Source organism: Malus sylvestris, chromosome 14, assembly GCF_916048215.2.
Source record: "Malus sylvestris chromosome 14, drMalSylv7.2, whole genome shotgun sequence".
NCBI classification, from domain to species: domain Eukaryota; kingdom Viridiplantae; phylum Streptophyta; class Magnoliopsida; order Rosales; family Rosaceae; genus Malus; species Malus sylvestris.
In genome coordinates, this window is record NC_062273.1 from 1,041,302 (window position 1) to 1,056,889 (window position 15,588).

Here is a 15,588-nt window from a genome sequence, read left to right on the forward strand (position 1 = left end):
CAACATGATAAAAACATGACAAAATTTCGCATGGGAAAAGACATGAGAAATTAATTGGAGGAGTAATATCCTTTGTTTATTGAGAAATGTTGTTTTAAGAACGGTCCCGGGTTAAGTAATCGTTTCTATGGGCGCCTGCAATCTGTGGGTCAGCATCGTTTGGTAAACCAAGACCGGATCTGTCAGCCCACCATCAACGATTTCACCTACCTCCCTATCACCTCCAACACTCACTGCTCTTCTTACACTGTACTATATATGGTTGATATCTTTTGATAAAATCAAGAAGCAAGATCAAATTTTTGCCAAAAACTCACAAGTAATATGGATTTCTTAGAGTCACTGGATGCCCAGATCCTTGTGGGTGCAGCGGTGGCTGTTGTTGTTATTGCGGCTGTTGCTTATCTCTTCTCCTCCAAGAAGCCCAAAGGTCTGTTTTTTGTTTTTTTTTTTTTCAATTGCCCCTTTTATTTTCCTTTCAATTTTTTTTTGTGATTAGTTGGTGGTTTCCATAGCTTTGATCATACTTATGGTTGTTCATTCGAGTGTTTAGTGTTGTTGGGTAATGAATATGTATTATTTTTCTGTGATTTTTGTCTGGATTGGATTTGGAGGAGTAGGAAAAGTTTGGTGCTTTGTGATGTACTCTTTTGTGATATTTGTTTGAGTTGTAATGATCATTGGGTAATCATATTATTTGATGCGTGATTTTGCCACTGTCGTACTACAGTTTAATAGTATTTCTCGGCACTTGGGTTTTAAGTTCGGGTTTTAAGTTCAACTGACATGGATGACAAGTTCGATACTTTGATACTTTATTATTATTATCGCATGCCCATTGGGTGTGGCTTAGCCAAAATTTCCGCCAGAGTAGAACACTGTTGTATCCAAAAAAGTTTGATGCTTGATTTAAAGGAAAAGGGTTATATGTTATCCAGTAGTCTGGTTTATAAAGTAAGAGGATCACTTTCTGGAAGTCAATGGTGGACCAAAGCCTTAATCTTCAAATTCTTCTTTTTTTCCCTTCTTCATCCTTTTGTAAATATACGAATCAAACATCGAAAAGCAGGACTATTTTAAACGTTTTGTATATCTTTTTAAAGAGTTTGAAAATGTTTTTATCTTTAATATCTGTTTTGTTTAGTTTGAAGAAATCCTAGATTTGACCATTTTACTTCTAGTCCTTCTTGTTTTTGCTTTTTTGCCCTTCTCGGTAGTCAAATGGCAGCTTCTACTCAAGTTTCCTTCAGTTTTGTGTGTTAACAATGTAAGGCAAAACTGGGTGGTGGACTCATTGTGTGTGTGGCCTTTTCTAAACATTGACCATTAACATGTGTAAAATGCCTCACATCATTGTGGATGTTTACAGTCTACTTAGATCCGGCGAATTTCAAGGACTTCAAACTTGTCAAGCGCACGCAGCTGAGCCACAATGTGGCAAAGTTTAAATTTGAACTTCCAACACCTACAGCAGTTTTAGGCCTTCCAATTGGACAGCACATAAGTTGCAGGTACGATTGATTCATATTGGTTTTTTTTTCGTTTACTAAATTGTCATCTTTTCTGAGTCTTTTAGCTTTCGATAATTTGATATATGATGGATGATTCACTGAATGTTTGTTGGAAATTCCGATCGATAAAGAGGAAGTTTGGATGATTTTTTGTCCTGATTGTATCATTGTAGCTTCTTATGTGATATACTTTGTCGAATAGGGGCAAGGATGCGCAAGGAGAAGAGATTATCAAACCATATACCCCAACTACATTGGATTCTGATGTTGGATATTTTGAATTGGTTATAAAGGTATTTATCTGTTAACTTGTAGGGAGATTCACTTGTACCTTCACTTTATTGAAAAATGGAAACAGAGAAAAATGTACATGTAGTTATTTTAAAAAGGTCTCATGTATTGGATATTTCTTTGCATCAGATGTATCCTCAAGGAAGAATGTCACATCACTTCCGAGAGATGCGTGTTGGAGATCATCTTGCTGTCAAGGGACCGAAGGTACACATTTTATTTGCTATTCAAATGTGTTTGGCACTTAAATCATATAAATCCTACATGCAAAAGTTGGATCTCTGAAATTTTATGGTTACCAGGGGCGTTTCAAGTATCAACCTGGCCAAGTTAGAGCATTTGGGATGCTTGCTGGAGGGTCTGGAATCACGCCAATGTTCCAGGTATGTATGTTTTAGCACATAAGAGTACAATTTGTTCTTTCGTTTCTCTAGTCTTGGAGAATATTCTCACCTTATCTGCGTCCACTGTAGGTTGCGAGGGCAATATTAGAAAACCCAAAAGACAAAACGAAGGTGCACTTGATCTATGCCAATGTGACATATGAGGACATTCTCTTAATGGTATCCTGCTCTCCCCTTTGTATCATGTATCGTGTTTCGTATCATCTTTGCATTGCCTACTTCTTATGTTTATTTGATAATTTATACTACCACGGGTTTGGCCCATTCTTTCACCCAGGAACCAACATATTGGGACAGTATAAAATGTTAGCAGGATGGGTCTACTAATGCAGTTTAATTTGATATTTCTTAGTTGACTATACAATTCCCACTTAGATAACCTGCCTTGTTGAATGTGCAGTGAATTACTTGCTTGGTCTGTATATAGTCTAGGAAGATGCTATTTGTTTTCGGCTTTGACATTGAACTGGGAAGTAGGAATTGTGTTTGGCACTTGAGAATTGCAGTCGTGTAATTGGAATTCCTTCTGTTTGTTTGCAGGAAGAGTTGGATGGCCTTGCTAGGAACTACCCTGATCGCTTCAAGATTTACTACGTCTTGAATCAGGTTAGTTGCCTTTCTCATGCAGTATCTTCTGCTTCGATGCTATTATTTCGTTACTGTGAATGATATTCCGTCTTTTTTTCGTTAGTGTTGACTCCTAGTCCTTATGTTGTATGCCATGACTGACGACCATTATGTTTTTTTTCCTGCCTCTGAAAACCGGTACTTCACAGCCTCCGGAAGTATGGGATGGTGGTGTTGGCTTTGTCTCAAAGGAAATGATTCAAGAGCAATTGCCTGCCCCGGCGCATGATATTCAGGTAAGTGAATCTAAAAGCTTGCAAACACGCGTTTCCATTATCGCGCTGTTAGATATGAAAAGTCGCTAGCGTATTGTTATAAGCGAAGTGCTGACATTGTCCTTGGAAATCTGCAGATTCTGAGGTGTGGTCCGCCCCCGATGAACAAGGCCATGGCTGGTCACCTTGAAGCACTTGGATATGCACCGGAGATGCAGTTCCAGTTCTGATCGTTCTGTACGGTCTTCTACAAATGCTGTAACCAGAGGTTTCGCGGGTCGAGCGAAGGACTTCCATTCATTGGCACATTCTTTGCTTTAAAAGTCGGATGGAACTTTTTACATGGCAATTGTAATTGTTAAAGTGGATTCCTTTGGTTCAAGAAGGGATGTTGGATCTTGTTTCTGATGGTTTGGGATCGGAATTTTGGATTAATCCTAGGAATAAATTCACTTTACTACAAATACAAGCAACTCTAAGCACCCTTTTCATCTTTTTTAAAATTCTTAAAAATCTTGATTGAACACACCAGTGATGTCGACTTAACAACTCCAAATCTTCTTGGAAACATTTTAATTTTTGCCGAAATTCATAAATGGTTATATGTATTTTATTAAGAGAAGAAGGTTCGTCAACTTTTTGCCTTTTTTTTTCAATTTTGCCTTCATTTTTGAATACCTAATGTTGACATGAGAAGGGCAAAATAGTAATTTTGTACATTTTGAACTTTCTGTTCCCTTTTTTTTCTATTTTGCCCTCACTTTTGATACACAATATTTACATAAAGAGGGCAAAATAATAATTTTGTATCAAAATATTTACATAAAATAAAAATATGCACTTATTAAGAGAAATTGTCTCACCATCATTTTTTCATACAGGTAAGTGAAATCATGATTTTCTTTGGATAGTTTGAATGAACTGAAGCGGTTGTTCATTCACACAAAGTGTGTGCTCTCTTTGTTAGTGTGTGTGATAATTGTTATATTAATGTGAGTTGAACCAAAAACCTCTTGTTAACACGACTCTCAAAAAAGGGACTCTCTTCATGAAATCTCTGTCACCTTATGTTTTTAGCACAATATTTTGTAAAGTTGATATAGAAATTAACGTTAAACTGTAAGGTGACAGAGAATCTAAAGAGAATCTCTTTAGCATTTATCTACTACAAAATCGTACTGCTATTAATACACTTTTCTCTCCTAACTCGTAGCCAAGCAAACTAGTTTTATCATCATTGATTAAGTTTATCATCTTCTTGTTATTTGTGTCAAGGAAGGTGAGAGACAGCATATGTCACTTGACAAAGTCTCTCCATGCCTAAGACAATCAAAATAAAAATCAATCAGGTAAAAGGGACCGTTGCTAACAAGGTCAAAAAAAAAAGGGAAGCCCAAGTCATATACCCCTTCCAACTGGCTGAAAGTGACATAACATTGAACGAATTTATGTTGCAATATTCCGGTATCATAATACAATGCCATAAAAAATGGATAATGTGATGATAAATTCGTTCCATGTAAGGAGAAATGTTTTGGTGTGTTGGGAACATTGGCTTGTACACTAAGTATCATAACAAAAAAAAAGGAAAATAACTTGAAAATTTTAAATTTTAACGAAAATGACAAAATAAAGGGTAAAGTAAATAATACCGGAAATTTTTCGTTAAAGTTCTTTAGTAAAAATGATTGGTTACTTGATTTTTTTTTCAACCAATTATATTATACTACTTAATATACCGAATGATTTTTTTTTTTCAACCAGTTACTCTCCCAACTAAGAAAATATATTTATTTGCATTGGTTGCATTTGTAGATCCCAATTGAGCATCAACGTGCAGATTTGCATAGTTTGACTCAAAATGTCCACTATTTTCAAGGCGACCCATCAATTCGTGGCTGTTTTTTATGTTAAAAAAAGTAGAACAACCAGTGCGTAGTTGTTGAGAGTTGTTAACAAATATGTTTATTTTATTTTTCAAATAATATTTGATCAAAGATTAAGTACACTCCACTATTTTTAATTAACTACCCGATCGAGTTAGTAAAGCATCTAATATTCTAAAAAATCAAAATCAAAATAAAACAAGTAATCAAGAGGGATAGAGAGGTACATTGGTGATCGGTTATGTTATCGTAACACATTGTATATTACTTTTTAATAAGCCGATCGAGCATTCCGTTAGTATACAATGTGACACATTTATAGTGAACTCCTCTCTTTTTTGCTTAACTTTGATTTCATGAGAATTTCACGCTAGTATTGTTTTGCTTATTTATATGATGTATCAAGAAGAAAAATTACACTAAAAATGAAGTCTCTTTGAAAATAAAATATCAAATATATCGATAATCGTCATCGAAGAGTCGAAAGCAAAAGTAGACTCCAAAATAACGTGCCTTGATAAATAGACCATTTGTTGCTTGCCATAATTAACATAATTATGGTTGAGTTAAACTTAAGTAGCAATAACAATACTTTTTATAAAATAAAATACAAAAATTAAAACAAAGAAATTAGAAATTATGTAAAGTCCATTGAAATTACGAGAACAGATGAGCCCGCTTCAACAGATAGACCCCCCTATTCCAACGCTTCCTTCTTCCCACTCCTTTGCTTCTGAGATAAAAACTCGAATTCTCAGCTGGCAAATTCGTCACCTACTCAACAAAAATACCAACCGCGGCGATTGGTTTTCATCCACGGTACGAAATCCACGCCATTTTCTTCCTTACCAAACCAACGCACCCACATTGGATTTCTCTCTGTTTCCTCTTCTTCTGCTTCAGCTGGATTCTGGGTTGCTTTCTTCTGGTGGGTTTGATCACATTTGATTGGATTTCACATGGGTTTTCTGTTTTTTCTCATCTGATTTCATCTGGGTTTTCTTTTTCTGAGCTGATTCTCTCTCCGTATTGTTCTTGTTCTTCAATTGTAGCCCGTGTAGCGAAATGGAGAGAGAAAACAATGGTGTGAGAGCGTAATGAGATCTGTTTTCATGGGTTAGTTTCACCATCTTCAATCTATATTTTGCATTGGATTACCAATCTTAGCGTTTCTTCTCTCTTCTGGGTGTTGAAAGTTTCTGCATTTTTGTGATGGTGCTGGGAAATGATTGATGGAAATCTGTTCCGATCAGTGTTTAGATTCTTTCGGCTAAATGCCGCGGTTTTTTATGATTCCGTGATGTGTTTCATCAATCATTTAGTTTAATTCTCGTTGGTTTTCATGGTTTTCGATTTCTCGGGTATTGAGTATCATGATTCATTGAATCGCTTGGGATGGGAATTACAATGGCCGAAAGGAATGTTTCGTCCCTCGCTGTCATTACTCGAAAATCTTTGTTCTTTTTGTTTATAGTTGCATCAACACTCTTCATATTATCTTGGTTCTTTGTGTTGCGTTCGACGGGCAGTCCTCGCTTCATTGACCATAAATTGTTACCCAATTCCAAGCTTAATGCCGCGATTGGCAGCAGGAGTTCTGGAAGTGAGAGTCAAAAAGATGTCGAACCCTCAACTGGGAATCGAGCAATCCTTGTGGATAATGAGGAAGAAGAAAAGCCATCATCTTCATCCCAAGAAAAAGAAGCGTCCCAAGCTAACAATGGTGTCAGATGTAACACAAATGAGAAAGTAGTTCTCAAGGTGTTCATGTACGATTTACCCCCCGAATTTCATTTCGGACTCCTGAATTGGAAACCCCAAGGGCGTAGCGTTTGGCCAGATTTTCATACTAAAATACCTGCTTATCCCGGCGGGTTGAATTTGCAACACAGTATAGAATATTGGCTGACACTGGACCTCCTTGCTTCGGAACTTCCCAACCCACCAAATGCTCGTGCTGCAATGAGAGTGCGCAATGCTAGCGAAGCTGACATTATTTTTATACCGTTCTTTTCTTCCTTAAGCTATAACCGATTCTCCAAGAGAAACCCGCACCAGAAGAAAAGCAGTAATAAGGTGCTGCAAGATAAATTGGTTAAGTATGTGACTGCTCAAAAGGAATGGAAGAGGTCGGGGGGAAGAGACCACTTAATTGTGGCTCACCATCCAAATAGCCTTTTAGACGCGAGGATGAGTCTATGGCCTGCAACATTCATACTTTCGGACTTTGGGAGGTATCCTCCAAACGTAGCAAATGTGGAGAAAGATGTCATTGCTCCCTACAAGCATGTAATCAAATCCTATGTGAATGACTCGTCTACTTTTGATAGTCGGCCAACTTTGCTGTACTTCCAAGGCGCGATATATCGAAAGGATGTACGTATTCCCTCTCCTTTATTTACTTATGTTGGTTGTTTCTTCTAACCTTTGATGGAGGAAAGTATGTAATTTTGCTCGTTCTTGTTTCTGATGTTACCCGGACAAATTTAATCTGCTCAGTCATAGAAAACCTAATGTGTTAATGCTGACTATCAAATCTGAACAGATCAAGGTTAAATCTAGATACTCTCTAAAGAAATTTCCTTTTACATAGATGCGTTTCGATGTAAAATCAATAAGACCTAGTTCTAAATCTGCATATGTTGCAGTTGTCAAGACAGCAATCTTAGTTGCATAGATTCAAGTATAAATTTCTTATTTTTACTGGATATGGCATACATAGTGGAGGTGATTCAGGATTTGAGAGCTACATGTTAACTTGTTCGTATAGTTTGCTACGGTGAAGGAGATGCATTATGCAGAAAGAATGCAACATAAAATGTTTGCTCATTCTTTTCATGTTAACTTCCTCTGTCTTTCATTTTCGGTTTTGGTCTAGGCTGTATGTTCATTCCTAACTCACGGCTCTTGACTTTCCGGTTCCACATGTTCAGGGTGGCTTTGTTCGGCAAGAGTTGTTCTATCTTCTACAAGACGAAAAAGATGTTCATTTCACATTTGGGAGTGTTCAAAAAGATGGAATCAACAAGGCCTCCCAGGGTATGCACACCTCCAAATTCTGCCTCAACATAGCTGGTGACACCCCATCATCAAATCGCCTCTTTGACGCTATTGCTAGCCACTGTGTCCCCGTCATCATCAGTGATGATATTGAACTTCCGTACGAGGATGTGCTTGACTACTCTGAGTTCTGCATATTTATTCGAACAAGGGATGCTCTTAAGCAGAACTTTCTCGTAAACCTCACCAGGAACATTGGGAGGGACGAGTGGACGCGAATGTGGAAGAAGTTGCAGGAGGTTCAGAAATTCTATGAGTTTCAGTTTCCATCAAGGGAGGGCGATGCTGTCCAGATGATATGGCAAGCAGTTGCTCGCAGAGTTCCGGCTATCAGAATGAAGTTACACAAGTCTAGACGATTCTCTCGAACAGTTTCTCGGAAGGAGACGGGATTAAGCAGGATACCATCACCAAGTAACTTTTGGTAAGACGGGGGAATTAACAGTCTGTCTCTGCAGATTTTCTGACTATTAACAGCCACACAGGACTAAACTACAAGAAACAACATTGTGCAAACATGTTCATTTGCTCCAACATTAGAAAATTAAATTGGATAAGTTAGATCTACGCCTTCAAAACCGATTCGTTCTTCGCTCCTACTCAGGATAGAATTCAGTTGGTAGTCATATTTCATTTCTAAGGAAAAGGTTGTCATCTGTAAACTCATAATATTTTTATCTGGTCACTTGCATCCGACATTCTTACACGCATTTCGTCCTTGTCGTTGTGTTGTTTCGTAGCAACGAACTGGCAAAATGATCGTTTGGATGATCGTACCGGTGAATAGGCTTGCATTTCTTGTCAATATCTATGATTTTTCTGGGTTTCTATTCCCTTCATGGGGACTGTTCTGTTTGGCCAACTAGATGTAGACTGTGGTCTGTTTTTTCCAATTTGCATGAAAACTTGAAAGGACGAATGTGTGCAGGAAATAAAAATTGGTGGTCAAATTTACATAAATTAGTGGTTTCAATCTGACATTACAATCAAGTTGGAGAGCCAATATGCGATTATTCAAGTTTGAAGGCACTTAAAAAAAGAAGATAGTTTTCGACAAGGGGGGCAAATTGAATTGAAAATTTTGATTTGAGCTTTCCAATCCAATATTTTTCGACTTTGTAGCACCTTAAATCAAATTCGACATCCAAAAATTGAAATCCGAAAATTACAAACAAGTTAACAACAAAATTGAAATGTATCTGAATTTATTGAAATACATTGTGTTTTCCAGTCTAAACTCCTAAGGATGACTAATTTATGTTGAAATAATGAAAAACAATCATGTTTATGCATTCTGATGCAGATTTGATTCTTACCGATTCTCCTTCTCCCTAATAACTAACTATTTAACCCACTAAAAACGCTATCATTGTAGCACATAAAATTTCATTTTAAAAGCGAAACTCCACTAGTTCTCTTTTATAAAGTGGATTATTGCCACTACGTTACTATATGGTAATCTCCTTAGGTTTACAATCTTGACCTTTCAAATTGGTGGGGCATATTCAAGATTTTAGGATTTTGCTCCTGTATTTAAGACAATCACTCTATCCACAGTCAGATGGTGATTGTATTAAATACATGTATCACATGAATTATTATCTGATCGTCAGATAGAGATTGTATTGAATACATGCAATTTTAGGCCGTCAGGTCGAATAAATTGAAAAAAACAAAAAAAAAAATTAATGGTGTATTGAAGGTAAAAAGGGATGTATGGATAGCAACAATCAAGTTTTCCGAATCAAATTACAGACTTAGATGCAAGAGAAAACAAAATGTGACTATCGAAGGCAGGCCTAAATCTTGGCCCGTGGAAAAAACGAAATGATAACTCAACAACCATTGAATGTTTCGGAGAATGCCAAGCAAAACATACACAAGCTGTTGCTGGTAATATCCTCGTCAACGCATACTGTCAGATGATCTCTCCTTCGTCTTCACCGGAACATCTCTGTACATTTTCACTTGTTGCATCAAAGTTTCCCGCCGTGGTATTGCTACCTTGTTATTCGGATCAAACAGCAGTACTTCTTCAAACGCGTTCAGTGCAGCCTTAAAGTCTTTCCTCTTTTCATAAGCATCACCTAGGTTGTTCCAAGCTGTGACGTAGCCCGGTTGAAGCTTCACGGCAGTTTCAAACTGCGTAATTCCCTTAGCAAGTTTACCCTCACGGACATAACTGACACCGAGGGCGTTGTAAACCTATTCAAATACATGAAATGTGGAAACCAATATCAGAAAATTCATAATCCAAGCCCAAACATATGATGTAAAGAAAAATACAATCTGATTTAATAGGGTGGATGGGATTACAGTTCAAAACATATGAAACTCGGGATGTGTAGACACCCCTGAACACACGAACAGAGACAATCATACGACAGCACTGAATATGCGTTACTCAGAATGACAAGTTAGCGCTCTTTTAACAGATGCAACTCCGGGAAGGACTAATACAAACAACAGAACCAAGTAGCAAGCATTGCAATTGGAATACAACAATTAAACAGTCGCAAGTATTTTTATAACACAATTCTTAAGCCAGGCCCATCTGTTTGTTGGATTCAGTATGATGTGCTTTAGTTTAGACAATAGAAGTGCAGATATATCTGAGAAGTCATCATACCTGAGCAAGATCTTGGTCGTCCCCATCCCATTTCTCAATTGCCTGAACCAAATACTTAATAGCAGCAGGATAAATTTTCCTCCTCAGCATCACTGCTCCAAGTTCGAAAAGCTCAGTTGCATCAGCATCACCGCTTCTTACTTGCTCCTGGTATTTCGATAGAAAACATTACAAGGTGAGTAACCGGTTGGCGGTTGTAGACAGCCTCTGTCAAATGTCCATAACAGCAGACAAACATTGAAGAATTTAATGTCTAGTGTAGGATGTGTAGCAAGTGTCAAGGCAGGAGCAAAGTATGTTGAAAACAGTGCATAATGGAAAATGCAAGGCTCATACCTGCAATTCTTTGGCAGAAAGATCAAGTTCTCTACGTACAAGCACTTGACGGATCACAAAGAAAGTTCCAACCCCAAGAAAACCTAACAATAGTAGCAAGTATGATAGCTGGATTCCTAATTCAAATAACTCCCCGGTCTCATAAACCGCATTTGGTTTAATAATATCACGTGATCGAGCCATTGGAGCAGAAATCAGCAATAAGCTTTGTCCAACCAAGAATGCAGATACCCAATCATATGGCCTCTTCATGAATTTTACATCCCCGGTAACCAAATGGTTCCCAAAAATCTCTGCAATAAGATGATGATATCACAAAGATCATTCCCAACGACCGAGTAAAAAGTATATAACAAATGAAACATTTAGGTACATAATGACATCATGTTAAAGAAATTTCGAGCGGTCCATAAAAGTTAACAATTTGTATCATGTCTGTGTGAAGATCAGTATTTGTGGTGAACAGGAAATTACTCTCCAAAATTGTTGAGGCAGGAGTTTCCACTGCTAGTTCTCCACGGAGTATCTGCCTTCACCCACGATTGAACAACATATTAGTAAAAACAATTGTTAACGGAATTTAGACTAAGAAAGCCACAAAAATATCTTGCAGATGCTTCTAATCAGGCGTTGTAAAGAGCCACTGTCACAAAAAATTGTTAGACTATCATCTCTTTAGATTTTTTTTAAAATCAAAACACAAAGGAGAAGCATGAATCATTTGGAACATAAGCGCTATTTATAGGATGGATATCAAGCCTTCGACGCTTCAAAATGCGGAAGCAGAAGAAAGGACAATGGTTCCCTTGTAGTAACATGAATCATTCAAAGCTATAAAAATCTCGGTCCATAACTCAGAACTGTTGGAAAATATTAGTATATTTAGGTTTATTTGAATGCTTAGTTTTCTGGGCTTAGCCCGTTAGCATTAGAGTTTTGATTTCTTACCTTTTAGGATTAGGGTTAGTTTATTATAAATAGCCTGCTTGTTATTCATTTGAGAATCAAGTTATTCATAATGTAGCTTGTTAGGGTTTTTTGTAGCCGTTTCGGCATTCTCGTTAGTTTAATAATATTCCTATTATTTTGTAATCTTGTTCGTTGCGTTCTCTGATATTCAACTAGAACTGCCTCCGGTGTCAAAGATTTTGTGCCTTTCCTTGTCCAATGCTTTTAAATTTCACCACCACAACTAAACGTAGTTTTAGGCATCAGTCATATGGAGTACCTGGAGCTAACAGAAGACTTGGCGCAAAACTGAGAGCAGTAGCGTTCTAGGATTCATACGGCTGACCCACTTCGTGGGACAAGGTTTGGTTGTTATTGTTGTTGTTGTTTTGAGTGATTAATTCTCGTTATTGCTTCCAAATTTTGATCAAAACTACTACACAACCATAAAAATTCACTTCCAACACTTTCTATACACTCAATTTATGTAATGCAAATTCTTACGACACTCTACAGAATTGATTAAATACAGCAGCTTTTGTAGCAAAATTTGTTAGAATTCCCCACATCGGCTAGAAGGCTTGAGAACAAGCCATTTAAATAGAACTAGCCCACTCTAACTAACACCGAGACCTTTTGGATTAAAACCCCACATCTGACGGATTGGGCAGGTGGCCAAGTGGGGACAATATCAGTGTTGTTGGAGTGGATCCATGGCATGTCTACCTGAAATTTAAGATGGTATAAGAGCCAGGAAACGGGCCCGTACTACCACGTGAATGAGTGGGTCTCCTTTGGCCCCGCGTGAATGGGTGAGCCCCGACTTGGCTCATCGTAGGCCAAGAGATGCCACGTCAATGGGTGGGTCCCCATTGGCCCCGCGCGAATGGGGGAGTCCCGGCTTGGCTCCACGTGGTTACGTATGTGACCCATAAAATGGGATCTCACGTGGGGGGGAGTGTTATCTATCCCACATCGGCCAAGAAGGAAGGAGAAAAGCCACCTGAGGATTGGGCAGATGGTAACTAACACCGATACCTTTTATGATAAAACCCCACATCTGAGGATTTGGCAGGTGGTAAAGTGTGAACAGTATCGGTGTTGTTGGAGTGGGCCCTCGGCCCATCGACCTGAAAAATTCTACATGGTATCAAAGTCAGGTGACGGGCTCGTATTGCCACATGATTGGGTGGGTCCTCATTGGCCCCGCACGAACGGGTGAGCCCTGACTTGGCTCCACGTGGTTGTCGATGTGTGGAACTTCACGTGTGACCCATAAAATGGGATCTCACGTGCGGGTGAGTGTTAGAATTCATTCATGTGTCCCACATCGGCCAGAAGGCTTGAGAACAAGTCCTTTAAATAGAATTACTCCACTCTAACTATTATCGAGGCATTTTGTATTAAAACCTCACACCTGACGGATCGAGCAGGTGGTCAAGTGAGGACAGTATCGGTGTTGTTAGAGTGGGCCCATGACCCGTCTACCTGAAGTTTAAGATGGTATCATTTCCAAGGGACTGGCCCGTACATCCACATGAACGGGTGGATCCCCTTTGACCCCATGCGAATGGGTGAGGCCCGAATTGGCTCCACGTAGGCCAAGAGATGCCACGTGAATGAATGGGTCCCCATTGGCCCTGCGTGAACGGGTGAGCCCTAACTTGGCTCCACGTGGTTGCTGATGTGTGGAACTTCACGTGTGACCCATAAAATGGGATCTCATGTGCGGGGAGTGTTAGAATTCCTCTATCTCACATCGGCCAAAAGGCTTGAGAACAAGGCCTTTAAATAGAATTACCTCACTCTAACTAACACCAAGGTTTTTTGGATTAAAACCCCACGTCTAACGGATTGACCAGTGGTCGTGGGATAATATCGGTGTTGTTGAAGCGGGCTCATGACCCGTCTGCCTGAAATTTAAGAAAATCAATTGCATTTTTCGATCGTGTTTCGTTGCGAAATCAATTCCTCATCAACAATCAACGAACAGACTCATGAACTTCAATTCAAGAAAACAAAAGACCAATTCTGAAACTTGTTAAGAAAAAAGTAAATAATACCTCGAACTCATTGAGCTCTCGAATCTCCTCCGCCGTCTCGGCACTTAGAGTTTCATGGCGGGAAGCTAAAGGCGCGAACTTGAGGAACCGTACGGACGGCGAGTGAGATGACCGAAGAGAGCTGAAACTGAGAAACTGCGCCGTGCTGCTCGAGCCTTGTCTGCACGAGACGTATGAAGTTCTCGGATGGTTGGGCGAAACGGTGGAGGAAAGCGGTGCGAACGGTGCTCGTAAAGGTGGAGTTCGGAGGAAGGTGGCCATTGGAGGAGCTCAGAGCTGGGAGAGATAAGAGTGGCGATATTGAAAACAGGAGTGGAATTAATGATAGTACTAATAGTGGGTAACTGTTGTGGATAATGAAAACTGACAAAGATTTTTAAATTTCTTTCCAAACATAAAGGCGGTTAATTTGATCTGGACCGTTGGATGCGGATGTGGTCTGATCGTATGGTTAATATACTTGTAGGATTCAGAGCACACCCACCCCTGAAGTTCTAAAAGTGACAATTCATTACACTAACTCACTCAACCTGAGACGAGATCTCTTTGGATATCTTATGTCCAGAGCCCCAAGGGCCAGAGATGCAGCCGTTGAAGAGAGAGATCTACATTTTTTATTTGTGTAAAGTAGCCTAGTAAAATTGACTAAGGGCTGGTTTGGTATTGCTGTGCTTTGAAAAAAAGCTGCTGTGAGAATAAGCGGCTGTGCTGTGAGAATAAGCGGCTGTGAAATAAAGCCAGTAGAGTGTTTGGTAAACTTTTTTGTGAAAGTGCTTTTGAAAAAAAAAGCAGGATGATAGTGTGTCTTTTCATTAAAAGAGCACTGTAGCTCCGTGTGCTTTGAAAAAACTGGCTTTTTTTCAAAGCAGCAAATAGCAGCTTCAGCTTTTCCTTTGATTTTCAGCTTATTCTCACAGCAGCTTCCAAAATAAGCCCTTTTTTTTCAGTTTACCAAACACAAAAATGACCCTCAGCTTTTTTTCACAGTGGCTTTTTTTAAAATCACCTCAATCCCAAACGGGGCCTAATATGGATCACATAGTTTAAAATGAGTGGTTCGAACATAGAGATTCAAGATGAATCACATTTCACTCGGCCTCATTTGATGATTAGATGGTGTGAACTTGTTGATCAACATTTATTGAAAGTTAAGGGACTCGTGCTACCCAAACTTTAACTGAAGGATTAAATTGACATGCGGTATTGAAAATCAGGGACCAACTTTATCGATTTTTTAAACTCAATGACCAAAATGAGGAGTTGAATCAATGTTAGGAACCATTTGCTCCTTATTTTGTGTAATTCACGTGTCACCATTTCATTGGATTTGTAAGTCCCACATATAAACTAACAGAATAGTTTACAAAATCTTAACCGAATGACCAAATTAATGATGAGGAGTTGAATCAATGTCAGAGACCATTTGCTCCTTAGTTTGTGTAATTCACGTGTTACCATTTCATTAGATTTGTAAGTCCCACATACAAACTAACAGAATAGTTGACGAAATCTTAACCAAATGACCAAATTGATGTACAGTAATGAATGTCAGGGACGACATTGATTGATTTTAAAAGTGAGGGACCAAAATGATGAGTTTGATCAATCTCAAGAACCA

The 15,588-nt window shown here is 38.7% G+C and overlaps 3 protein-coding genes across 8 annotated transcripts; 2 read left to right on the forward strand and 1 right to left on the reverse strand.

The window, feature by feature from the left end:
- The first annotated feature begins 121 nt into the window (after positions 1-121).
- Positions 122-3,517, forward strand: LOC126600114 (NADH--cytochrome b5 reductase 1-like). 2 transcript variants are annotated; one of them, XM_050266658.1, is made up of 9 exons: positions 131-430; positions 1,370-1,511; positions 1,714-1,804; positions 1,932-2,009; positions 2,105-2,185; positions 2,276-2,365; positions 2,747-2,812; positions 2,983-3,069; positions 3,186-3,517. In XM_050266658.1, the coding sequence occupies exons 1-9, from the start codon at positions 325-327 to the stop codon at positions 3,276-3,278; spliced, it is 834 nt and encodes a 277-aa protein (XP_050122615.1). In that variant the 5' UTR covers positions 131-324; the 3' UTR covers positions 3,279-3,517. The 2 variants fall into 2 exon arrangements, with proteins under 2 accessions (XP_050122617.1, XP_050122615.1); XM_050266660.1 differs by lacking the exons at positions 2,747-2,812; positions 2,983-3,069; positions 3,186-3,517 and adding an exon at positions 2,528-2,657 and having other exon boundaries at positions 122-430; positions 2,276-2,492.
- A 2,077-nt stretch (positions 3,518-5,594) lies between these two features.
- LOC126600105 (probable arabinosyltransferase ARAD1) lies at positions 5,595-8,820 on the forward strand. Of its 2 annotated transcripts, XM_050266646.1 has the most exons (3): positions 5,595-5,862; positions 5,987-7,310; positions 7,868-8,820. In XM_050266646.1, the coding sequence occupies exons 2-3, from the start codon at positions 6,330-6,332 to the stop codon at positions 8,420-8,422; spliced, it is 1,536 nt and encodes a 511-aa protein (XP_050122603.1). In that variant the 5' UTR covers positions 5,595-5,862; positions 5,987-6,329; the 3' UTR covers positions 8,423-8,820. The 2 variants fall into 2 exon arrangements, with proteins under 2 accessions (XP_050122603.1, XP_050122602.1); XM_050266645.1 differs by having other exon boundaries at positions 5,595-7,310.
- An 870-nt stretch (positions 8,821-9,690) lies between these two features.
- Positions 9,691-14,334, reverse strand: LOC126600110 (tetratricopeptide repeat domain-containing protein PYG7, chloroplastic-like). Of its 4 annotated transcripts, none has more exons than XM_050266655.1 (5): positions 13,971-14,334; positions 11,439-11,489; positions 10,960-11,253; positions 10,624-10,770; positions 9,691-10,199 (listed from the first exon to the last, which is right to left on the reverse strand). In XM_050266655.1, the coding sequence occupies exons 1-5, from the start codon at positions 14,229-14,231 to the stop codon at positions 9,900-9,902; spliced, it is 1,053 nt and encodes a 350-aa protein (XP_050122612.1). In that variant the 5' UTR covers positions 14,232-14,334; the 3' UTR covers positions 9,691-9,899. The 4 variants fall into 4 exon arrangements, with proteins under 4 accessions (XP_050122612.1, XP_050122609.1, XP_050122611.1 ...); XM_050266652.1 differs by having other exon boundaries at positions 10,960-11,252; positions 11,434-11,485; positions 13,971-14,333; XM_050266654.1 differs by having other exon boundaries at positions 10,960-11,252; positions 11,434-11,489; positions 13,971-14,113.
- Positions 14,335-15,588: the final 1,254 nt, after the last annotated feature.

What these genes read in the sequence shown, in the direction of transcription:
- LOC126600114 (XM_050266658.1), top strand. Translation starts at nt 325, where the DNA reads ATGGATTTCTTAGAGTCACTGGATGCCCAGATCCTTGTGGGTGCAGCG. An exon ending in CTCCTCCAAGAAGCCCAAAG is followed by an intron (nt 431 to 1,369) that starts GTCTGTTTTTTG and finishes GGATGTTTACAG; the next exon opens with TCTACTTAGATCCGGCGAAT. An exon ending in GAATCACGCCAATGTTCCAG is followed by an intron (nt 2,186 to 2,275) that starts GTATGTATGTTT and finishes CGTCCACTGTAG; the next exon opens with GTTGCGAGGGCAATATTAGA.
- LOC126600105 (XM_050266645.1), top strand. Translation starts at nt 6,330, where the DNA reads ATGGGAATTACAATGGCCGAAAGGAATGTTTCGTCCCTCGCTGTCATT. An exon ending in GCGCGATATATCGAAAGGAT is followed by an intron (nt 7,311 to 7,867) that starts GTACGTATTCCC and finishes CCACATGTTCAG; the next exon opens with GGTGGCTTTGTTCGGCAAGA.
- LOC126600110 (XM_050266655.1), bottom strand. Translation starts at nt 14,231, where the DNA reads ATGGCCACCTTCCTCCGAACTCCACCTTTACGAGCACCGTTCGCACCG. An exon ending in GAGAGCTCAATGAGTTCGAG is followed by an intron (nt 11,490 to 13,970) that starts GTATTATTTACT and finishes TCGTGGGTGAAG; the next exon opens with GCAGATACTCCGTGGAGAAC. An exon ending in TTTCTGCCAAAGAATTGCAG is followed by an intron (nt 10,771 to 10,959) that starts GTATGAGCCTTG and finishes TCGAAATACCAG; the next exon opens with GAGCAAGTAAGAAGCGGTGA.